The sequence below is a fragment of the Haliotis cracherodii genome, unplaced genomic scaffold (assembly GCF_022045235.1).
Source record: "Haliotis cracherodii isolate W230 unplaced genomic scaffold, xgHalCrac1.p SCAF_5, whole genome shotgun sequence".
Lineage (NCBI taxonomy): Eukaryota > Metazoa > Mollusca > Gastropoda > Lepetellida > Haliotidae > Haliotis > Haliotis cracherodii.
The window spans coordinates 8,663,147-8,690,281 of record NW_027266308.1 but is presented as its reverse complement, the minus strand read 5'-3'; the positions used below and the strand labels follow the sequence as shown (position 1 = coordinate 8,690,281).

The following is a 27,135-nucleotide window of genomic DNA, read 5'->3' as shown; positions in this document are numbered from 1 at the left end:
CGCTTAGGTTTAAGAATCATTCGTGCTACGATTTCTAACTTATTTGTCACGGCTGGTAGATTTAGGCAAGCTGTCTCCCCTCGCGACAGTAAGTGGACTGTTCCAGGTATACAAGCCCATAAACCATTCTTCCGGCTCGGACTGTCTGGATGGTGCAGTGAGTGGAGTGGAGGGGAGCAAGGAAAACTTCTTAGTCCCGTTTTATTTTACTTCTGTGCAAATAAGTTGACTTGAGTAGGTGGATGTACCGTTTACCTACAGGGACTTATACATTGGATAATATCAAGCACAGTAGAACGCCAGACAGGTAGGAAGGCTTTTGTTTTATCTTGATTAAATCAAAATGAAACAGATTAAGAAACGACTTAATCCCCAAAAGGATCCATTTAATCCGTTGATCATGTAAGTGTTACATGATGACTGATTAACAGCCTAAGGGGATTCACGCTGTGTCAGCGTTGTAGACGCTTGCATTGAAAGGGGATAACAGCCTATATTTTATAGCCAAGTCAGACCGGCTGTTTATGGTCAGCTTTGTCATCGCAGCATATCTTTGTGTCGTCAATTACTGAATATGAGTATGGGCTAATAAATGGGTCGACAGCATATTTTGTGTTAATTGACAAAGTGTGTCAGTTCAATATAGATGATATAAGTTTTCACTTGTGGGTGATTTATGACACAGTGTATCTTCGAAGTGTAGCCGGTGTCTCGTCATTTACCCAATAAAGACGTAATATATCTACGAATTACAAACGAAATAAAGAGCTTAATTTGACTGACACGTTATATCGAAATACAAGCTCGTGCTCAAGAAGCACTGTTATACACCTAGCAACTGAACATTTGATGCTCTGTGCATTGTTGATTCAAACCAACACATTGAAGGATGGGAACTGAAAAGCTCGCAAGGGACAACTACCATTGAAGATGTTCATGTGAAGAAGAACATTCTTCTGTTCAAGGTTGAATGTTCTCTTCGCGGCAGTGGGCTACGTTTGTTTAATCTATTCAGCTTTCTCCTTTTGTGTCGGGCCTGAAGCTTGAAATAACTCCTGATAACTTTTTTCTACCCTAACTGGGCCGACTTGAGAGGTTTTCACTGCCTTGAAGTGAATGACATAATGTGTGTCGTATTGACAGACCGCATGTGTGATATGATGTTCTCGGCAGAGTCAATACCCAATGTGAAGACAGCACACCCCGAGTCACGGGGCGCTCGTCAAGCATGCACTGCACAAGCAAAACCTCTGTTGTTTAATTTAAACTATAAATATTGTATTCGTTTTGACTTTTGAATCCAACGAACACGTCTGTTTTCTGGTTCCCGCGTAGTGTAGACGCTATCAAACACCGAGACGAGGAGCGCTTCCTTTCTAGAGGTTTTGAGCGTCGGGAAATTCACTGCATGGATGGTTTAAAATGTTAATGAGATCCGGTCTAGTGGGTTTGAATAATTACCACAATATTTATCGAAAGTTCAAGATCACAAGTTCAACCAAAAGCGTTTAACTAAAAAAATAATTATTAAGTCATGAGTGCCACGTTAGTGTGAAATATGGTCACCGTGACATGATTTCCACAAAGGCATTGAACTATATATTATTTTACAAATTTGTTTAACTCTATATTTTTTCACGCGGTGGTGTGCTTGTAGTTAACACAAGTAGAGCCCATTAATATGTGTGCGTTTGATTCGTAGGGCATTGGCTCCCAACCTTGACATTGAAGCATGAATGAAGTCTTCAAAACCCAATTGATGTTATTGAAATCCACCAGTATGAATCAAGAGGATGACTAAAGTGCACGTAGCTGTGACGATGTCTCCAACCACGGTGTCTATATCATGCCCTGACGTAAGGTCTCAACCCTCCGTCAATCCCCCGTCAATGAACGGTGGAATCCACACTGTGTGTTGGTGTTGAATGCCATTGACCTGTCAGGGTCGACACTTACCTGTCTTGGAGAGGTACGTCTTTGACTGGCTTTGTCAGTGGGGAGAGGGCGTTTTGTGCTAATGTCTGTGTATAGAAACATGGAGATATTATACAGCTGTCGAATAGGGTTGTGGGTAACATGTCAATCTGTGTTGTGTAGCGTCTGTATATGCCTCTGGATCTGATCTGGGGGTTTGCTCGTGAAACTCTTTGATCGTATGTTTATATAATCTTTTTCTACGTTTTATATGTTCATGAATATTTCTCTACTTAAAATAATTTTGATCACGTGATGCAGGTAGTAGCGATTCGATCATACATCCAGTATTAGAATAGATACATATAACTATATAACTATATGAATATTCTTTCGGAAAAAAACACTCTGACAGATTAAAATAGAATATCCCATTATGGTATAGTTACATGCATACATTTTAGGTATCAACGTGCTATGTCCTGTTAATGACTATCCTATTTAGCGTTTACTGAAGTTCTAGTGTTAGAACATGCCCACAACACAATGCGAACACACATGCTCTACAACACAATACCAACACACATGCCCTACAACACAATACCAACACACATGTTCCACGACTCAATGCCAACACATATGCTCTACAACACAATGCCAACACATATGCTCTACAACACAATGCCAACACACATGCTCTACAACACAATGCCAACACACATGCTCTACAACACAATGCCAACACATATGCCCTACAACACAATGCCAACACACATGCTCTACAACACAATGCCAACACATATGCTCTACAACACAATGCCAACACACATGCTCTACAACACAATGCCAACACACATGCTCTACAACACAATGCCAAACCACATGCTCTACAAAACAATGCCAACACACATGCTCTACAACACAATGCCAACACACATGCTCTACAACACAATGCCAACACACATGCTCTACAACACAATGCCAACACACATGCTCTATAACACAATGCCAACACACATGCTCTACAACACAATGCCAACACACATGCTTTACAACACAATGCCAACACACATGCTCTACAACACAATGCCAACACACATGCTCTGCAACACAATGCCAACACATATGCCCTACAACACAATGCCAACACACATGCTCTACAACACAATACCAAACCACATGCTCTACAACACAATGCCAACACACATGCCCTACAACACAATGCCAACACACATGCCCTACAACACAATGCCAACACACATGCTCCACAACACAATGCCAACACACATGCTCTACAACACAATGCCAACACACATGTTCCACAACACAATGCCAACACACATGCTCTACAACACAATGCCAACACACATGCTCTACAACACAATGCCAACACACATGCTCTACAACACAATGCCAACACACATGCCCTACAACACAATGCCAACACACATGCTCTACAACACAATGCCAACACACATGCTCCACAACACAATGCCAACACATATGCCCTACAACACAATGCCAACACACATGCCCTACAACACAATGCCAACACACATGCTCTACAACAACACAATGCCAACACACATGCTCTACAACAACACAATGCCAACACACATGCTCTACAACAACACAATGCCAACACACATGCTCTACAACAACACAATGCCAACACACATGCCCTACAACACAATGCCAACACACATGCTCTACAACACAATGCCAACACACATGCTCTACAACACAATGCCAACACACATGCTCTACAACACAATGCCAACACACATGCTCTACAACACAATGCCAACACACATGCCCTACAACACAATGCCAACACACATGCTCTACAACACAATGCCAACACACATGCTCCACAACACAATGCCAACACACATGCCCTACAACACAATGCCAACACACACGTTCCACAACACAATGCCAAACCACATGCTCTACAACACAATGCCAGCACACATGCTCTACAACACAATACCAAACCACATGCTCCACAACACAATGCCAACACACATGCCCTACAACACAATGCCAACACACACGTTCCACAACACAATGCCAAACCACATGCCCTACAACACAATGCCAACACACATGCTCTACAACACAATGCCAACACACATGCTCCACAACACAATGCCAACACACATGCCCTACAACACAATGCCAACACACACGTTCCACAACACAATGCCAAACCACATGCCCTACAACACAATGCCAACACACATGCTCTACAACACAATGCCAACACACATGCTCTACAACACAATGCCAACACACATGCCCTACAACACAATGCCAACACACACGTTCCACAACACAATGCCAACACACATGCCCTACAACACAATGCCAACACACACGTTCCACAACACAATGCCAAACCACATGCCCTACAACACAATGCCAACACACATGCTCTACAACACAATGCCAACACACATGCTCTACAACACAATACCAACACACATGCTCTACAACACAATGCCAACACATATGCTCTACAACACAATACCAAACCACATGCTCTACAACACAATGCCAACACACATGCTCTACAACACAATGCCAAACCACATGCTCTACAACACAATGCCAAACCATATGCTCTACAACACAATGCCAACACACACGTTCCACAACACAATGCCAACACACATGCTCTACAACACAATACCAAACCACATGCTCTGCAACACAATGCCAACACACACGTTCCACAACACAATGCCAACACATATGCCTTACAACACAATGCCAACACATATGCCCTACAACACAATGCCAACACATATGCCCTACAACACAATGCCAACACATATGCCCTACAACACAATGCCAAACCACATGTTCTACAACACAATGCCAAACCACATGCTCTGCAACACAATGCCAACACACATGCCCTACAACACAATGCCAACACACATGCTCTACAACACAATGCCAACACACATGCTCTACAACACAATGCCAACACACATGCCCTACAACACAATGCCAACACACACGTTCCACAACACAATGCCAAACCACATGCTCCACAACACAATGCCAACACACATGCTCTACAACACAATGCCAACACACATGCTCTACAACACAATGCCAACACACATGCCCTACAACACAATGCCAACACACATGCCCTACAACACAATGCCAACACACACGTTCCACAACACAATGCCAAACCACATGCCCTACAACACAATGCCAACACACATGCTCTACAACACAATGCCAACACACATGCTCTACAACACAATACCAACACACATGCTCTACAACACAATGCCAACACATATGCTCTACAACACAATACCAAACCACATGCTCTACAACACAATGCCAACACACATGCTCTACAACACAATGCCAAACCACATGCTCTACAACACAATGCCAAACCATATGCTCTACAACACAATGCCAACACACACGTTCCACAACACAATGCCAACACACATGCTCTACAACACAATACCAAACCACATGCTCTGCAACACAATGCCAACACACACGTTCCACAACACAATGCCAACACATATGCCTTACAACACAATGCCAACACATATGCCCTACAACACAATGCCAACACATATGCCCTACAACACAATGCCAACACATATGCCCTACAACACAATGCCAAACCACATGTTCTACAACACAATGCCAAACCACATGCTCTGCAACACAATGCCAACACACATGCCCTACAACACAATGCCAACACACATGCTCTACAACACAATGCCAACACACATGCTCTACAACACAATGCCAACACACATGCCCTACAACACAATGCCAACACACACGTTCCACAACACAATGCCAAACCACATGCTCCACAACACAATGCCAACACACATGCTCTACAACACAATGCCAACACACATGCTCTACAACACAATGCCAACACACATGCCCTACAACACAATGCCAACACACATGCTCTACAACACAATGCCAACACATATGCTCTACAACACAATGCCAACACACATGCTCTACGACACAATGCCAACACATATGCTCTACAACACAATGCCAAACCACATGCTCTACAACACAATGCCAACACACATGCTCTACAACACAATGCAAACAAGCAAGCTTTACAAACACAATGCCAAACCACATGCCAACACACGCCCTACTACACACCCAACACAGATGCCCCACGGCCAACACACGCCCTACTACACACCCAACACAGATGCCCCACGGCCAACACACGCCCTACTACACACCCAACACAGATGCCCCACGGCCAACACACGCCCTACTACACACCCAACACAGATGCCCCACGGCCAACACACGCCCTACTACACACCCAACAAAGATGCCCCACGGCCAACACACGCCCAACTACACACCCAACACAGATGCCCCACGGCCAACACACGCCCTACTACACACCCAACACAGATGCCCCACGGCCAACACACGCCCTACTACACACCCAACACAGATGCCCCACGGCCAACACACGCCCTACTACACACCCAACACAGATGCCCCACGGCCAACACACGCCCTACTACACACCCAACACAGATGCCCCATGGCCAACACACGCCCTACTACACACCCAACACAGATGCCCCACGGCCAACACACGCCCTACTACACACCCAACACAGATGCCCCACGGCCAACACACGCCCTGCTACACACCCAACACAGATGCCCCACGGCCAACACACGCCCTACTACACACCCAACACAGATGCCCCACGGCCAACACACGCCCTACTACACACCCAACACAGATGCCCCACGGCCAACACACGCCCTACTACACACCCAACACAGATGCCCCACTGCCAACACACGCCCAACTACACACCCAACACAGATGCCCCACGACCAACACACGCCCTACTACACACCCTTCTTGTCAGAGAGGAACCTGGTGTGCAAGCCAAGGTTGATCCTCGATGTCAATATTGGCCTCAAGATAAGCTCAGACACTCAACGGTCCCCACGCCATGACAGACAACGCACAATATGTACGTATGTGTCTGTGTATTTAGGCGTCGCACATGCACCTCGTCTGTGTGAAGGGTACCTGTGAAAAAAATGACTTCCACAGAGCGATCTGTGCTGCTACCAATTGTCGAAAAGCCTAAATTTTAATATTGCCTTACGACTACCGTAGTGCTACAACTTTCACAACTCGTATGCTTTAACGTACATGTGATTAGCCTTACGACCACCGTAGCGCTACGACTTTCACAACTCGTATGCTTTAACGTACTTATTATCAGCCTTACGACCACCATATCGTTACGACTTTCACAACTCGTATCCTTTAACGTACTTATTATCAGCCTTAAGGCCACCGTAGCGCTACAATTTTCACAACTCGTACGCTTTAACGTACTTATTATCAGCCTTACGATCACCGTAGCGCTACGACTTTCACAACTTGTATCCTTTAACGTACTTATTATTAGCCTTACGACCACCGTAGCGCTACAACTTTCACAACTCGTACGCTTTAACGTACTTATTATCAGCCTCATGGCCACCGTAGCGCTACAACTTTCACAACTCGTATGTTTTAACGTACATATTACTAGCCTTACGATCACCGTAGCGTTACGACTTTCAGAACTTGTATCCTTTAACGTACTTATTATTACTCTTACGACCACCGTAGCGCTACAACTTTCACCACTTGTATCCTTTAACGTACTTATCATATGCCTTACGGCCACCGTAGCGCTACGACTTTCTCAACTCGTATGCTTTAACGTACTTATTATCAGCCTTACGACCACCATATCGTTACGACTTTCACAACTCGTATGCTTTAACGTACTTATTATCAACCTTACGATCACCGTAGCGCTACGACTTTCACAACTTGTATCCTTTAACGTACTTATTATTAGCCTTACGACCACCGTAGCGCTAAAACTTTCACAACTTGTATCCTTTAACGTACTTATTATCAGCCTTACGACCACCGTAGCGCTACGACTTTCACAACTCGTATGCTTTAACGTACTTATTATCAGCCTTACGACCACCGTAGCGCTACGACTTTCACAACTCGTATGCTTTAACGTACTTATTATTAGCCTTACGACCACCGTAGCGCTACAACTTTCACAACTCGTACGCTTTAACGTACTTATTATCAGCCTCATGGCCACCGTAGCGCTACAACTTTCACAACTCGTATGTTTTAACGTACATATTACTAGCCTTACGATCACCGTAGCGTTACGACTTTCAGAACTTGTATCCTTTAACGTACTTATTATTACTCTTACGACCACCGTAGCGCTACAACTTTCACAACTTGTATCCTTTAACGTACTTATTATCTGCCTTACGACCACCATAGGGCCATGTTCCCTTTGTGAAACTGCCCTAGCCTTGAACGTGTTACTGACTGACGAGTGTACCAAACCAAGTGACTCGATATAGTTCACCTTCACCAAACACACACGGGTTAATGCTGGCTATTTCGTATATTTATCCCGGAATATCTGCTGACGCTGCACAATGGTACACTATGGTGCAATGCTGCATATCACTGTATTTCATGACCAAACTATCAAGGTCATTGTCGCGATATCATAGTGGGAACATAGGTATTCCCTGTTTAATATCATAACAATGTTTGAAAACATATAGGTCAAACACGTCAAACATGCAGTTGATAAATGTACTTTTCTAAACCTTAATCATGAAAATGCTTTCCGTTGATCTGCTCTGTTCATACAAGGGGCCTCGAGGTGTGTGAATTAGGACACCTCTGTATTCCCTATTGTGACATACTGAAGAGAATTCGCAATGCTCGTTACAGGTAAATCTACTTAAGCTTCTCTATCAGACAGACGCTGAACCTGTTAAACACAAAGTATCCCTATATTTGTGTGTGTTGTGAAACACGTCTTTGTTAGAAAGTCGGTAAATATATGCTACGTTTGTGAAAGTCTGAAATACATTAGGGCAACCTAAGTTTGTCGATCCTTTATGGTTCTTGTTCGAGCATCGTTTGTATTCATTGGGGTCATAAGAAAGGTTTTCAAATCTAGCCAACTATTCATGTGAGAGTTTTACATACAAATCTGAACATTATACTGATTATAGAAAAGACCTTTTAACACTTTTAAAAAACTGTTTAACGCTAGCGTTGACTCTACACTAAACCTCTATACTCCAGTGTGGACACTAAACCTCTATACTCCAGTGTGGACACTAAACCTCTATACTCCAGTGTGGACACTAAACCTCTCTACTCCAGTGTGGACACTAAAGCTCTCTACTCCAGTGTGGACACTAAACCTCTATACTCCAGTGTGGACACTACACTAAACCTCTATACTCCACTGTGGACACTACACTAAACCTTTATACTCTAGTGTGGACACTAAACCTCTATACTCCAGTGTGGACACTAAACCTCTCTACTCCAGTGTGGACACTAAACCTCTATACTCCAGTGTGGACACTAAAGCTCTCTACTCCAGTGTGGACACTAAACCTCTATACTCCAGTGTGGACACTACACTAAACCTCTATACTCCACTGTGGACACTACACTAAACCTTTATACTCTAGTGTGGACACTAAACCTGTATACTCCAGTGTTGACACTAAATCTCTCTACTCCAGTGTGGACACTAAACCTCTATACTCCAGTGTGGACACTATACTAAACCTCTATACTCCAGTGTGGACACTACACTAAACCTCTATACTCTAGGTTGGACACTTAACCTGTATACGCCAGTGTGGACACTTAACCTCTCTACTCCAGTGTGGACACTTAACCTCTCTACTCCAGTGTGGACACTAAACCTCTATACTCCAGTGTGGACACTACATTTAACCTTTATATTCTATACGTAAAAACGACTTCATAGCAGTAGAATGCTGAATATTCAGTTCATCAAATGTGACGTCTACTTTCTATGTCGGATGTTTCTTGTGTGTAAACATGTATATACATTTCATAAATATTCCCAGCTTGTCTTCATGTAGCCTTTGCCTTAGACATGTTACATACATAACTGCCGACTGACATTCCATTCACTCCACAGAGTAGAACACTTCAGGCAAAATACTTACCCTTATGCAAAGGTGTGGTGCTTCCAGTAGGACATGCTAACCTTTTTCGCGAACACCTGGTGTTATCATTGATTGTCAGTGATCCATTCATGTAATTTTCACCGCTATTTGACTTTTTTACGTCCATAAGAATCTGTTTGGGCGGATAATCGAGACTGGTTATTCTCTGGCGTTGACGTTTTATAATTATATACCTCCCACTGCAGATGCAGTGGTTATGCATGTGTATATGGTAGAGGTTGGAATCAGGGTACCTACAGTACATCTGTGGTTACAAAAATCGTAGTGCTATGATGCACTGGGACTGCATTATTATGAAAAATGGCCCTCATTTAACAGAAGGGGCGGTCGGGTAGCCTAGTGGGTAAAGCGTTCGCTCGTCAAGCCGAAGACCCGGGTTCGAATCCCGACATGGGTACAATGTGTGAAGCCCATTTCTGGTGTGCCCGCCGTGATATTGCTGGAATATTGCTAAAAGCGGCTTAAAACCAATCTCACTCACTCATTTAACAGAACATGTTTTAGCCTATCTGTAAGAGACGACTTACGAGATCAAGTGGTCAGACACGCCTACTTGCATGTCATCGTATCCCAATTGCTTAGATCGATGTTCATGATGTCAATCACTGGATTGTCTGGTCCAGACCCTGAGTATTTACAGACAGCCGTCATATAGCTGAGAATATTGCTGAGTGCGGCGTTAAACAACAAATAAACAAACAACGCTGTTATTCAACGACGTCTTGGCGGGGTGTACACAGAGCAGGTGGCGGTAGAGGAAGCAGCGCTAAGACCGCTGTGAGGAACGGGGCCATGGGAAAGCTTCGATGCCTCATCTTTACCGGACAATATGAGATCCAATGTCTTGACATGTGACAGATGGTGTTTTATTTTATTTTGAACCCTCTACTTCATCTCCCCCGCCAACAGCAGCATGTGTAACAAGAGACGATGTTGCGCATTGTGTCGGACTGTCAGCGGGGGCAATTATAAAGCACCGTAGTCCTGAGACCCCGCTGGTGCTTGGACTATGCCTGGCGTTGAAGTGCCGTCGTACCCCCTGAAGGGGTCACCGTCCACTGGTCGCGCGGACAGCATAATAATACTGGCATTAATGTACAGCATGCTGATGGCAGTGGCGAATTGTAAAGGCGTTGTCAGACTGTCAAACACCGCGCATACCCACGTCGGTAAAATCATACCCTGGTCCGCCAAATCACATATTCACGTTTTGATATAGCTGTATACTCCCCAGGGAGCTGATCAAGAAAATCGAGTGCACACTGATTCACTTACCGGGATAATAATAATGTAGCAGCATTAGCATTCACTTGGTGAATGGAATCATTAGTATTATTATTATAATTATCCGTGAAGACCCGGGGTAGATTAGGTCTTCAGCAACCCATGCATGCCGTAAAAGGCGACTATGCTTGTCGTAAGAGGCGACTAACGGGATCGGGTGGTCAGGCTCGCTGACTTGGTTGATGCATGTCATCGTATCCCAATGGCGTGGATCGATGCCCATGATATCAATCACTGGATTGTGTGGTCCAGACTCGATTATCTACATACCACCGTCATACAGCTGGAATATCGTTGAATGCGGCTGTAAACAACAAACAAATAAACAAATATCATTATTATTATTGATAAAGTAGCATTGCATCTGCGCGCCACCTATTTTATGTATCTTTAGGTCTAGAAATATTTAAGCAGCGACACAAAGCCCTGTGCCTAGCATCACGTTATTACCCCAGGAACTGCATACTGGAAGCTTCTGTGGTGTCAGCATAACTTTGCCGTGTATCATCAGTCAATCTTTACCAATACAGGTGACATGTTCGGCCCATAGATATACTGAACCCACGATATTATACAAATATTCCCTCAAAACATTCATGAACGTTAACTTTAATTGTTTGATAGGCACTACTTAGAAGTTGACGGATGACAAAGTAGAGACAATTTATGGATAACAACTTCTTTAATACTGTATAGGCGACGTTTCGGTATAGATCCTTATACCGGTGTCAAGCAAGTCTAAAAAACGACTTATTTTGTTTGGGTTTTAACGTGCGCTTTCCGACATATGCGTATTTCGCGCACGGGCCCACCAGGCCATTTAGTGATGTGGTCGAGAAGGGTATGTCCGTAAGGTACGAGGGCAACTCGTAGGGCAACCTGGGGTCGCTCAATTAATTTGGGCGGAAATTTTGAATTTTGAATTTTGAAATATGCCATGCTGATAAGGTGGGGAAAATAAAGAAGGTTGTTGTTTTTATAGATTTATGATTTATGTTTTGTTGGTAGCTTGTTTAATGTGTTTTTTTGTTTGTTTGTTATTTTTTTAAAAGCGGCCGAGTAGGCCTGTTTTGATTAAATAAATGCCTAGTGCTTTATAGGTTTGTAAGTTATTTAAGGGGTTTCGTAGAGTTGTTGGTGTCATTTAGTTGTTGTAGGTTAGTGTGGAATTTAGTGTTCTGTGTTGTGCTGAATAATGAACATGGTACAGAATATATATATAGTAGGTGGGGGATTAACAGTAACAACAATTGCATACAAGAGAGAGATTAACATGAGTAGGTTAGGTAATGTCAATAGAAGGATAATACTGTAAAAACATTATGGAAAATAATAAAGATGGGCAAAGTGAATAAAGAAGTTGTTATCTATAAATTGTCTATACTTTGTTATCCCCAACTTGTTTTATTCAATATATATTAGATATATATGCCTGTCACAAGTATGCCGTTTAATGCTGGGATCTCCAGGAGGTGCATTGGTGGCCTCAGCTATTACGAGGTGATTGTGTCTCTTTGAATGCACTGTGTTACGTAGAGGGTAGGTAGAGTGAGTAACATTTAAACATATCTCAGTGAACCGCAGTGAACCGCAGTGAACTGAAGTGAACTGTGTAAATGTATGGAGTGCACCGCCCACTGCCAACATAATTGCATGATAGATAATGGTACTATCTGTCATTGGTGTAGCTCACAAATGTAACGTGAACGCATCGGCACATTTTCACAACTGAAACTGAACGTCTTGTCAAACATTTTAAGTTTCAATCAAGGAACAAGTTTTATATATAGACCTACATTACACGAATACGGCTGTTCTAAGTATGCAATTAAGTTTTTATTTACTGGGTGCGTCACATTGAATTGGACCAATATGTAATTTCCATTTCCGCCTGTATTTTCACACGTGAACTACGACAGGGCTGCCGTCTATATCATTTATCATTAGTAGTTTCCTAATATTTATTTTTAAAAAGGTCAACAGTCGACCCACTTCAAACAACTGCCTAGAAAATTATATTTGAACAATTGTCTCATACAAGAACCGTGACTAACACTGGCAATAACTCCATTTGCCTAATGAGTTTGGCAACAAGGTTATTTCACAAGGGTATAATGCCCCTATTTAGGAACTGCATGTTTATTATATAAATAACCTTATCGTCTCATATGTATTAGGAAAGCGGATAACTCCTTTTACAAGGCACTTGACTTTTAACTTTACACCAATCTTGTAGCCTCTAGCAGTATGCCTGCTATTATTCTGGCTGTGCAAGATGCTTATCTGATTTAAGCCTTCGCCATGAAAATCACGCCGATATGGACGATAAAGCTGGTGCACGCAACATTGCACCTGCGTGACCTCTGCCCTACCTCTTTACAGGGGTCAAATGTCACCCGGTGCTCTGTGGGATGAATGGCATTTCTCATGACTTTTAGCCACTTATCATTTCAAAATGTCTTACAATGGTTAAAGAGTTCAAAATATGTTTCGCAAATATTGAAAGAATTTGTTAATCATTTTTTTTGAGTGTCGTCTTTACACGACCCTTTACGTTCCAAGTAAGATGATATGCTTTAAACAGTTGTATAAACAGATCTTGTGTTTTACAGTCAGGTTTCATTGACATTATGTGGATTTACTTCATGTAGAATAATTCGCAATAATCCGAGGGTCGTTTGTTTGTTTGTTTGATGTTTAAGACCGCACTCGGCAATATTCCAGCTATATGACGGTGGTCTGTAAATAATCGAGTCTGGACCAGAAAAAAACAGTGACTGACATCATGAGCATCGATCCAAGCAATTGGGATACGATGACATGCATCAACCAAGACAGCGTTTCCGACCACCTAATCCCGTTAGGCGCCTCTTATGACAAGCATAGACGCCTTTTACGGCGACCATGGGTTGCTGAAGACCTATTCTACCCCGGATCTTCGGTGCCGAGGGTGTATCTATGAGGTGTGCTGTAATATGTGCTGATGTGGACCAGCACCCATGACATCAATTCCTGGTTTGCCTGGTCCAGATTCGAACATTTCTACATAGAGATAGGTGCCTCGGACATTGCGACACAAAGCTGTCAATATGAGAGTGTCGAGATTCATGCTGGCAATGCTTGAGTGAAATCTTCAAGTCAATAAAATATTCTCAGGATCAAGTGAGTTATCCATTTCAAGTAGACTTGAAAACTGGGATCTTTAAAACTACAAGGACAAACAAACGAATGTGACTGAAAAAAACATTAGCAAACATTTATTAAAGAATAATACAGATTTCAGTTGATTACCGGTGTGTGGTTTCTGGTAACACAGTCGACTTAGGAGAGATGCGCACCCAACCCAGTGCAGTCAGATTCGTTGTCCCTGAATATCCCCTGCAGCGACGAAGACATTAAATACAATGAGAGCCGATCCTTCATTGCTGCAACAAAGACACGTATTATTAATCTCCCTGTGTCGTCAATGAAACTTACTTGTAAGATTCCGAAGGTCGACACGCTTCGGGTTCTATCAATGGAAGCCGAGGAGTGCTGAGATGGAGGTATGGTGAGTGTCGGCATGTCAGACGTAACCGGTAAAGATTACCGGTGCATGCATGTTGTCTGCAAGTCACCCTCGATAACGCAGCGTATTATATGGCTATACTGTTATGCTAAATACCCTGGATACCCCGCAAAGCTTCGTGCCGGAAGTGACGTCACCTTCTCCATCATTCGTCACCACTCGTCAGAATGCGCGTATGACTTCAAGTTCTTCGTCAAAGAATCCCCCAGAAATAACTTTTGATTGTACTTATGTCTTGCATATAAAAATATACCCAAGACACATTTAAATATGTTCAATCATACTGTATTATTCCGCACGCCCCGATGTGCTTTAAATTGCATCTGAAATATATATATATATATATATATATATATATATATATATATATATATGAATGATATATAGGGGAAATATATGTGAACCATTACGCAACGAGTTGACAATTGTTTTAGGTATGCCCGTTTGCGCTAAGACGAAACCCGGTCGCAAAAATGGCCATGAGAGGGGCACGAGTCGCTATTCGGCTTGTCCCGGAATAACACGAGTTGGTCACGAATGCATCACCATCTCTCGTGTCAACTTTCGCAAAGAATTTCTCTCGCTCATGAGTGTAATCTGATTGGACGGCTATTTTAGCGGCGTGTCATTTGATTACAGTTCATAATAAGGCTATGGCAGCGAATGGGTACATCGTGTTTTTTGTAGAGCGGATATATAATACAGTTGGTAACCGAACGTTATTTTATAATGCATTCGGCATCATTAAGGCTGATTGGTGGCAGCATGTCTTCTATACACTCCGTTTGAGTCGACTGAGTGGGTGGGTGGGTGAGTGGGTGGGTGGGTGAGTGGCAGGACTCTATCGCGGGGTTTATCGTGTTTGTTTTGTTTATCTAACGGCGAGCCCGTTACATGTGGGTGGACAGTTGATATTAGACTAACATTTAGTCTCTGAAATCTTATATTACACAATATCCTTCTTGACTCTAAAAATTAAAAAAATCCCTATGAATAGAGCCAGCTTGAGCTAGCTAGACTTGCTTTTGTATGCATTTCTAGATTATTATTTTTTCATAAAATAAATATATTCCACGGTCATGGTGCAGGACTAAGTTGATATGGACTCAGATCCTAACCGTTTGCTGTTTTCGTGAAAGCACAGCACACAGACAGGTGACCTTGCCTAACCACCTGATCAAAACTTGCTCACGAGTTCTTGGAACTGGTTGCCGTGTTAAAGCAACGGTACAATATCGGCGATTAAGTTCGAAATAGTTCGCGGACGAACGTGGCGCCTAGCGTGGCAAGTCCACAGGGCAACCGGAGTACATGAAGGCGAAGTGTTTGCCGCCCTTGCCCGCGGATAGCGTTGGTATTCTTTGTATCCATGAATATTCTGTGTCTTTATATGAGACAAGGTGTAGCTGCGTCATCAAATATTCCCAAAGTGAAATATAGGTTAATGTCACGTTATTTAATTACGGTGGGGTGGGGTTGAGGTTGGGGGAGGGTGTTTTGGTGAGGTGATGGTGGATTGGGGTCCTAGAGGACGGAGAGGTGGTAGACCTGCATATTCTTTAAAACGTTTTCTCAAGAATAAGATGTTGGTGACTGTTGAATCATCACTGCCTGAGACCCGTGAAGATCCGGGGTAGAATAGGTCTTCAGCAACCCATGCTTGCTGTAAAGGGCGACTATGCTTGTCGTAAGAGGCGACTAACGGGATCGGGTGGTCAGGCTCGCTGACTTGGTTGATGCATGTCATCGGTCCTAATTACGTGGATCGATGCTCATGATGTCAATCACTGGATTGTCGGGTCCTGATTTGCATACCGCCGTCTGGAATATTGCTGAGTGCGGCGTTAAGCAACAAACTAACCAACCAACCAACCATCACTGCCTGGACATGAATGTAAAGACATCCAAGGTATTGCACTCATGTGGTCCTGGTTGATGCCTACACCTTTCCCACCTCTGCCCTCGTGACATGTCTGCCAACATTCCACACAATGTTACACATTTTGTTCAGTCTACTTTGCTGTCTGTGCCGGTGAGTCCAGTTGTTGACTCGGACATTGTTACCACATTCCCGTCATTCAGAGTCGGCGTATCGGGTTGACAACAGGAGCCCAGGAGTTTGCCCCGATCCTATCGGCTAAAGAGAGTGTTTAACCCGCTAACCCTTATCTAAACACTCCATGGCAGCAACGACTGTTCCACACACGCCACATCACGTCCACGACGACCCGGACTGTGGTGCACCGCTATCTTCGACGACTCAGGGTAAATCCCCGGTGAATGAAGCAAGGGATAGCTCCCATTGATGGGGACATTGACTGTGTCCGGTGTCAGTCCCGCCATTGTGCAATGACGACCTACTGGCACATTGCTTTGTCACATCATTGGTAATGATGGAGAGGTGACTTCAACTCGTGCAAGATGACAGCATGAAGGTCAATGGAAGTCCCGTGGTAGGGTGAAGAACGATGAGGGTCTTGGATCCCGTGGATGGGTGAAGGTGGAGGTCCCGTGGATGGGTTTATATGGAGGTCCTGTGGGTGGGTGGAGGTCCCGTAGAAGGGTGAAGGTGGTCCTGTGGATGGGTGAAGATTGGGGGTCCCGTGGATGGGTGATGGTGGAGGTCCTGTGGATGGGTGAAGGTTGGGGGTCCCGTGGATGGGTGAAGATTGGGGTCCCGTGGATGGGTGAAGGTGGAGGTCCTGTGGATGGGTGAAGATTGGGGGTCCCGTGGATGGTTGAAGGTGGAGGTCCTGTGGATGGGTGAAGGTTGGGGGTCCCGTGGATGGGTGAAGATTGGGGGTCCCGTGGATGGGTGAAGATTGGGGTCCCGTGGATGGGTGAAGGTGGAGGTCCTGTGGATGGGTGAAGATTGGGGGTCCCGTGGATGGGTGAAGATTGGGGGTCCCGTGGATGGGTGAAGATTGGGGGTCCCGTGGATGGGTGAAGATTGGGGGTCCCGTGGATGGGTGAAGATTGGGGTCCCGTGGATGGGTGATGGTTGAGGTCCCGTGGATGGGTGAAGGTGATGGAGGTCCCGTGGATGGGTGAAGGTGGAGGTCCTGTGGATGGGTGAAGATTGAGGGTCCCGTGGATGGGTGAAGATTGGGGTCCTGTGGATGGGTGAAGGTGGAGGTCCTGTGGATCGGTGAAGATTGGGGGTCCCGTGGATGGGTGAAGGTGGAGGTCCTGTGGATGGGTGAAGATTGGGGGTCCTGTGGATGGGTGAAGATTGGGGTCCCGTGGATGGGTGAAGGTGGAGGTCATGTGGATGGGTGAAGATTGGGGGTCCCGTGGATGGGTGAAGATTGGGGTCCTGTGGATGGGTGAAGGTGGAGGTCCTGTGGATGGGTTTATATGGAGGTCCTGTGGATGGGTTTATATGGAGGTCCTGTGGATGGGTGAAGATTGGGGTCCCGTGGATGGGTGACGGTGGAGGTCCTGTGGATGGGTGAAGATGGAGGTCCCGTGGATGGGTTTATATGGAGGTCCTGTGGATGGGTGAAGATTGGGGTCCCGTGGATGGGTGAAGGTGGAGGTCCTGTGGATGGGTGAAGATGGAGGTCCGGTGGATGGGTGAAGATTGAGGTCCTGTGGATGGGTGAAGGTGGAAGTACCGTGGATGGGTGAAGGTGATGGAGGTCCCGTGGATGGGTGAAGATGATGGAGGTCCCATGGATGGGTGAAGGTGATGGAGGTCCCATGGATGGGTGAAGGTGATGGAGGTCCCGTGGATGGGTGAAGGTGATGGAGGTCCCGTGGATGGATGAAGGTGATGGAGGTCCTGTGGATCATATTGGAGGAATTATAATGTTTTGTTTGTTAGTTTGTTGTTTAACGCCGCACTCGGCAATATCCCACTATATGACGGCGGTCTGTAAATAATCGAGTTTGGACCAGACAATCCAGTGATTGACATCTTGAGCATCGATCCACGCAATTGGGATAAGATGACATGAATCAAACCAAGTCAGCGAGGCTGACCACATGGTACCGTTAGTCGCCTCTTACGACAAGCATAAATATAAATCGTCAACGACAGACTAATACCAATCTGCATTATCGAAAAAACCCGATTCCATTAGGCAACGGCAAACAAGCGGTGAAAAATATATGAAACCACGCAATGATACATTTGCTGAGTTCAGTAAAACTAACGTATTTACTTTCTGGCAAAGTCGTTGAGTTGATGTTCACACCGGGGACACCACGATGACAGTAATCTCATGACGCTTATCACAATATGTAAAGTACTTCGCCTACTGACAGACAGGTTTCAAAACACGGCAAAGCTGAATGGTATAATGTTTCATATCAAACCCCGTACATGCATAGTTAATAAGGCAAGACTTTTAAGAGCCTTGGTCGGAGAGAGTGTAGCTATTGTTGGTGAATGTGTGCCGGGTTAGTATTACGCTTGTCGAGCCATCATTGTGCCTGCTTAATGTTTGCCGTGGTGAAAAGTATTACAGACAACCCAGTGATATTCAAAATACAGTTCCTTTTCATAAAGTGGGCACCCCTTTAACAGTCAGCCATGTACCTCTCAAGTCTACATTTGGGACACACGTTGAGCAAACTCTCTGTAATAAGTGGAGTTTTGTTTGCGTCAATGCTTGTGCAATCTGCCGGTGGACCTTCGTGTATTTGTCCATGGACCAGCAGTTTTGTCAGAAGCCCTTGTGGGTCTAGATTTGAGCGTGATTTATTACCATCTGTATGTCTCGTACTTGTAACTGTGAGGGTAGTTTATAGTGCAGGGCGAAACGTTTCAACAGAGGACATTGCAGATATTTCACTTTCGCCTTTCTTACCAATTATCTAACTATTATATAACATGAATTATTCCTCATAATGTGCTCGCCGCGAATAGCTGTAAGATTGCTGATGCGACGTTAAGCAATAATCTCACTCACTCACTCAATATGTGAATCTTGTTCACCCATTCAAAAGAATGAACGACAGCAAGATTGTTTTAAAAAGTAACTGAATCAATCAGGATGAATTATCACATTATTGGCTGAATTGTTTGATAGGCATTACTTAGAAGTTGACGGATGACAAAGTAGACACAATTTTATGGATAACAACTTCTTTAATACTGTAAAGGCAACGGTATAAAGATCTATACCGAAACAGTATTAAAGAAGTTGTCATCCACAGATTGTGCCTACTTAGTCTATGGTTGGTCTACAGATTCTAGTCTAGGGCTTTGAGTTTGAATCTAACCCAACTGGGCAGCTGGGACTGCTGCGCGTGCGTGCGCGCGTGCGTGCGTGCGTGCGTGCGTGTGTGTGTGTGTGTACACTCGCGTGTATGTCTGTCTGTGTGCAAATACAGATAAGAGAATAATTCATTCTATTGGACATAAAGTTATCGTAACACAAAAAACATTATCATGTACGCCAGTGAGCACCTGCTTCAACGGAAGGCTTAATATATCTGACAAATCCACGGCTACCCTTCAACCCAATGTGTTAAACTGTCTAACCACGCCGGGCAGACTGCCGCACCTGTTAACATCCTCGGTCGTCGACTTCTGTCAGCTCGCATGTATACAGTGCTATGTCAGGTACGATTACAGGGCAGAGGTTCCCAGTGTTTAATCGTGTCTGTACTGCACTCCGGGCACGGTGTAGATATTGAGGGTGGTCACGACACAGGGGGTGTTGGAGCGTCTACCACTGTTGTATGAACTTCAGCCTGTGTGTATAATTCCATTCAAATGTGTGACAGCCTCCGTGGTCTAGTGGTAGAGCGTCCGCCCGGAGAGCGGAGGGTTAGGAGTTCGATCCCCAGCCGCGTCATACCAAAACACGTTTAAAGATGGTACTTGTTGTTACCCTGTCTGGCGCTCGGCATTAAGGGTCTAAAACAAGGACTGGTCGGCTCGGAGTCAGTATACTGTGTCTGAGTGGGGTATTCATGTTAAACTGCGGCATGGTATCTCAGTCAGCTAGCACTATAAATCGGCATCGGTCAGGACTAGTACAAGCAGCGACACACACACACGCACGCTCGCACGCACGCACGCACGCACGCACACACACACACATGCACGTCGCTATATAAGTGCAATAATCTTGGACGCGACGTTAAACCCAATTTCACCTCACCTCACCATTCACATGTTTTGTTCATAGCTATGTTGCCCAATGGAATCTGTTTCGACGGATTTGACGGGTTTTTTTAAATTTATATCTTAACAAGGCACGTTATCCCGCCCCTTATCTGAGTGACAAAATGTATTTCTTGTGGATACTTTTGTCTTTTGGGTAAAGCGGCGAAATAAAAACTTTGTCCTTACAAATGTGTGACAAAGGCGGGTGTTACAGTGCTAACCACCATTCCGGTATACTATGACAGTATACTGAATCCGAGCCGACCAGTACTTGTTTCAGCCCCTAAACGCCGAGTGCCAGGCAGGGTAACAACAAGTACCATCTTTTAACGTAATTTGTTATGACGCGGCCGGGGATGGAACCCCCGGCCTTCTGTTCAACGGACAGACGCTTTATCCACTAAACCGAGTAGACACGTGGATCGGGTATAGATAATCAAGCAAGTAGACACGTGGATCGGGTATAGATAATCAAGCAAGTAGACACGTGGATCGGGTATAGATAATCAAGCGAGTAGACACGTGGATCGGATAAAGATAATTAAGCGAGTAGACACGTGGATGGGGTATAAATAATCAAGCGAGTAGACACGTGGATCGGGTATAGATAATCAAGCGAGTAGACACGTGGATCGGGTATACAATCTAGTGACTAGACACGTGGATCGGGTAGAGATAATCTATAGTGACAAGACACGTCGATCGGATACAAATAATCTAATGACTAGACGCATGGATCGGGTACAGACAATCTAGTGAGTAGACACGTTGATCGGGTACAGATAATCTAGTGAGTAGACACGTGGATCGGGTACAGACAATCTAGTGACAAGACACGTGGATCAGGTACAGATAATCTAGTGACAAGACACATGGATCAGGTATAGATAATCTAGTGAGAAGACACGTGGATCAGTTACAGATAATCTAGTGACTAGACACATGGATCAGGTACAGATAATCTAGTGAGAAGACACGTGGATCAGGTACAGATAATCTAGTGACAAGACACGTGGATCAGGTACAGATAATCTAGTGACTAGACACATGGATCAGGTATAGATAATCTAGTGAGAAGACACGTGGATCAGGTACAGATAATCTAGTGAGAAGACACGTGGATCAGGTACAGATAATCTAGTGACTAGACACATGGATCGGGTATAGATAATCTAGTGAGAAGACACGTGGATCAGTTACAGATAATCTAGTGACTAGACACATGGATCAGGTACAGATAATCTAGTGAGAAGACACGTGGATCAGGTACAGATACTCTAGTGAGAAGACACGTGGATCAGGTACAGATAATCTAGTGACTAGACACATGGATCAGGTATAGATAATCTAGTGAGAAGACACGTGGATCAGGTACAGATAATCTAGTGAGAAGACACGTGGATCAGGTACAGATAATCTAGTGACTAGACACATGGATCGGGTATAGATAATCTAGTGAGTAGACACGTGGATCAGGTACAGATAATCTAGTGACTAGACACATGGATCAGGTATAGATAATCTAGTGAGAAGACACGTGGATCAGGTACAGATAATCTAGTGACTAGACACGTGGATCGGGTACAGATAATCTAGTGACTAGACACATGGATCAGGTACAGATAATCTAGTGAGAAGACACGTGGATCAGGTACAGATAATCTGGTGAGTAGACACGTGGATCGGGTACAGACAATCTAGTGACTAGACACGTGGATCAGGTACAGATAATCTAGTGACAAGACACGTGGATCAGGTACAGATAATCTAGTGACTAGACACGTGGATCAGGTACAGATAATCTAGTGACTAGACACGTGGATCAGGTACAGATAATCTGGTGAGAAGACACGTGGATCGGGTACAGATAATCTAGTGACTCGACACGTGGATCGGGTACAGATAATCTAGTGACAAGACACATGGATCAGGTATAGATAATCTAGTGAGAAGACACGTGGATCAGGTACAGATAATCTAGTGACTAGACACGTGGATCAGGTACAGATAATCTAGTGAGAAGACACGTGGATCAGGTACAGATAATCTAGTGACTAAACACGTGGATCAGGTACAGATAATCTAGTGAGAAGACACGTGGATCAGGTACAGATAATCTAGTGACTAGACACGTGGATCAGGTACAGATAATCTAGTGAGAAGACACGTGGATCAGGTACAGATAATCTAGTGACTAGACACGTGGATCAGGTACAGATAATCTAGTGACTAGACACGTGGATCGGGTACAGATAATCTAGTGACTAGACACATGGATCGGGTACAGATAATCTAGTGACTAGACACGTGGATCAGGTACAGATAATCTAGTGAGAAGACACGTGGATCGGGTACAGATAATCTAGTGAGTAGACACGTGGATCGGGTACAGATAATCTAGTGAGAAGACACGTGGATCAGGTACAGATAATCAAGCGAGTAGACACGTGGATCAGGTACAGATAATCAAGCGCGTCGACACGTGGATCAGGTACAGATAATCTAGTGACAAGACAGTGGATCAGGTACAGATAATCTAGTGACAAGACACGTGGATCAGGAACAGATAATCTAGTGACAAGACAGTGGATCAGGTACAGGTAATCTAGTGACAAGACACGTGGATCAGGTACAGATAATCTAGTGACTAGACACGTGGATCGGGTACATATAATCTAGTGACAAGACACGTGGATCAGGTACAGATAATCTAGTGACAAGACACGTGGATCAGGTACAGATAATCTAGTGACTAGACACGTGGATCAGGTACAGATAATCTAGTGAGAAGACACGTGGATCAGGTACAGATAATCAAGCGAGTAGACACGTGGATCTGGTACAGATAATCAAGCGCGTCGACACGTGGATCAGGTACAGATAATCTAGTGACAAGACACGTGGATCAGGTACAGATACTCTAGTGACTAGACACGTGGATCAGGTACAGATAATCTAGTGACAAGACACGTGGATCAGGTACAGATAATCTAGTGACTAGACACATGGATCAGGTACAGATAATCTAGTGAGAAGACACGTGGATCAGGTACAGATAATCTAGTGACTAGACACATGGATCAGGTACAGATAATCTAGTGACAAGACACATGGATCAGGTACAGATAATCTAGTGACAAGACACGTGGATCAGGTACAGATAATCTAGTGACAAGACACGTGGATCAGGTACAGATAATCTAGTGAGAAGACACGTGGATCAGGTACAGATAATCTAGTGACAAGTGACGAGGTGTGGAAGTAGTGGACGAGACGAGAAACAAGCAGGCAACAAGTAGGTGCACTCAGATGCTCTAAGTTCATCTGCTGCTCCTTGACGTATCCGGACCCACGGGTCAAGTACCACCGACACGTACTTGTAACTTCATCAAGACCATCACACATAACTTGTCTCTGAAGTCTTTTACAGACTGTTCCCCGGAAGTATCAACGGCCTTGGTGACTGAACTCCTTACACCGTGACCCTGTCACAGAGTCGGAGACAGGCTCTACTGCCAGGCGTCATTCAGTAACACTGCCGCCGCCGACATAGGAGGCGTATCGAAAATGTCACCTTGCAATGGCTCGGGTCCACCCTTTCGATTATAGTTGACAGCACTGCGATGGGAAGCACAGTCTCTACGCTAGAAGAAGATACACATCCACTCTGTCAATCCCCGAATATCCAGTGTAATACACTCACCGACAAACGAAATGCGAATGCCATATATGTTGGTTAATATATGAAGAATTACTCAAGTTCAAGAGATATTAGATTTGTTGGATGCATAGACCATACTGTTATATTATGTGAACCAACGCTCATGAACGTATCTCATGTGACGTCATAGATCAATGGCTCGAGATGCATCATTTGTCTCGTGCAGGATTAGTTTGGAAATCACGTGCAGCATATCGTGATAAGAATAAAGACAGTCTGTGGTAATTTGATTGATTGTCAGTTTTGTCATTAATTGGTACACATTGGAAACATCTCGCTTTACGTACATACTTCTCTATATGTTTCTCTGGTTCGCGTTTCTTTTAGAGGTGAGCATATTTCTCCATTCTGATGTGACAGAAACCATGGACCCATTCGCCACCATAACGTCGTTTGAAAGTGACGTCACCAACTCCTACTATAGTTAGTTCAGAAATTCTCTCGAAAGCTTGAAACCACAAACCATGAATCCAAATGCCTCTTCTGAACGGGCGGTCGAAGTACATTAGTGGGTGAGTGAGTGAGTGAGTTTGATTTTACGCCGCTTTTAGCAATATTCCAGCAATATCACGGCTGGGGATACCAGACATGGGCTTCACACATTGTACCCATGTCGGGAATCGAACCCGGGTCTTCGACGTGACAAAAGAGTCTATAAAATCTTTTATTACACAATACATTTCTCTCCTCTAGGGGGCACGGGTGGCCCAATCGTCTAAAGCGCCGCGATTCGCTGTAAAGAGTTGCGTCCCTTGGACACGCCAGAAACCTATGATTGTGGGTTCGAATCCTGGTTCGCCCCAATTATGTTTCTAGGTTTGTCAGCACCATACCTGTGCTCGTGGGTTTCACCAAAGTGGTAAACGTCTGAGACCTGCATCACTTCGGGCTTTCCTCCCACATTAAGCTGACACGCCGCGATATGACTGGAATACTGTTTAACAGGCGTTAAACCAAACTTACTTACTCTCTCCTCTAAAATTAAAACAGTTCATTTTCCTGATTCTGATTTCATGGAAATTTATGTGGAAAAGAGGTGGCTAGACTTGCTTTTATTTATATCCGGGTTGGTTTGAGTTTCATAAAATACAGTAAACTACGCCTATAACGAACCCAAAAGGATCACTAATTCTTATTCGTTATAACCGTAGTTCGTTAAAAGCATATGTACAGTATATATACAGTAAATGGCCGAGACCAAAAAATAAATTCGTCATATCCGTTTTAAAACGTGTTCGTTACAAACGTAGTTTACTGTAAGTATATTCTACAGTCATTGTGCATTCAAAGTCACGGCCTCGTCCGTGCGAAACCTCGATGAATTTAATCGAAAAGGGAAGATTGTTATCAATGAAATCTGAGAAGCAAAAAATTCTTTTCCCGAGTACTGGGAGGGAAGTCCTTTTGCTGCAAGACGCTTGTATTTCAGACGGCATGAGAAGGTAGAGTCGACTACTAGTGATATTTGCTGCTTGTCTCAATCATGGAACAGTGTAATTTGATTGGCTATTTATATCGTCATGTCATTCGAACTTAACTCAAAACAAAGGTACGGTTTATTTATATGTCAGGGTATTTATACGAACAGAAATAAGATTTAAAACCCCGGATAACCGAAGATGATATTTCCGATACTATAATTATATATTTTAGGAAGGAATGCGCGCCACACAGCTTATAAGACCAAAAGTTTTTTTGAGTACAGTAGATCTATTCATAGTCTACTCCGATGGGGAGATCACATCTCAGTTTTATTCAGTGTATGTTCTATTATATACATAGTTGTTTGTTTAGCAAGACCTCGCTGCACAGTCGCTATTGCCGAGCGTGAGTCACAGCACACCCCTTCATTTTTCAGCAGTAATAGTACGACATTGAAGAATGGGATGCATAGATATTTTGTCTGCATAGGATCACCCTGCTTCGACAGGTGTACAAACGTATACCAACATCGTGTTTCCAAAAAAGACTGGCAATAGAATCTATCATCTATCATCATATTTACTGACTGACTGACTGACTGAGTGAGTTTGGTTTTACGCCGCTTTTAGCAATATTCCAGCAATATCACGGCGGGGGACTCCAGAAATGGGCTTCACACATTGTACCCACGTCGGGAATCGAACCCGGGTCTTTGGCGTGACGAGCTAACGCTTTAACCACTAGGCTACCCGACCGCCCCCCATTTACACTTAAATCAAAACAATTTACACGTAAAGTGGAAACTCGTGTTGCAGCACGAGACAGACACGCTTATATATCATCACGTGTGTGTGGGGTGGGGTGGGGTGGTGGGAGGAGGACATGTTGTAGATGCGAGTGACAGCGCGAGACAGACAGTGTCATGCATCAGTACTTGTAGGTGTAGAGGACATGTTACAGATGTGA

General features: G+C 44.2%; 2 protein-coding genes across 2 annotated transcripts in view; one reads left to right on the top strand and one right to left on the bottom strand.

Moving 5' to 3' along the window:
* Window positions 1-122: 122 nt before the first annotated feature.
* Window positions 123-27,135, top strand: part of LOC139442386 (papilin-like) — a 177,724-nt gene continuing 150,711 nt past the window's right edge. Inside the window, exon 1 of the mRNA XM_071223189.1 lies at window positions 123-307. The gene's annotated coding sequence lies outside the window, so the exon portion shown is untranslated. The remainder of the gene's footprint in view (window positions 308-27,135) is intronic.
* Window positions 17,342-18,172, bottom strand: LOC139442387 (proline-rich protein HaeIII subfamily 1-like). Its single transcript, XM_071223190.1, has one exon. It carries the CDS (start codon window positions 18,170-18,172, stop codon window positions 17,342-17,344), a length of 831 nt encoding a protein of 276 aa, XP_071079291.1.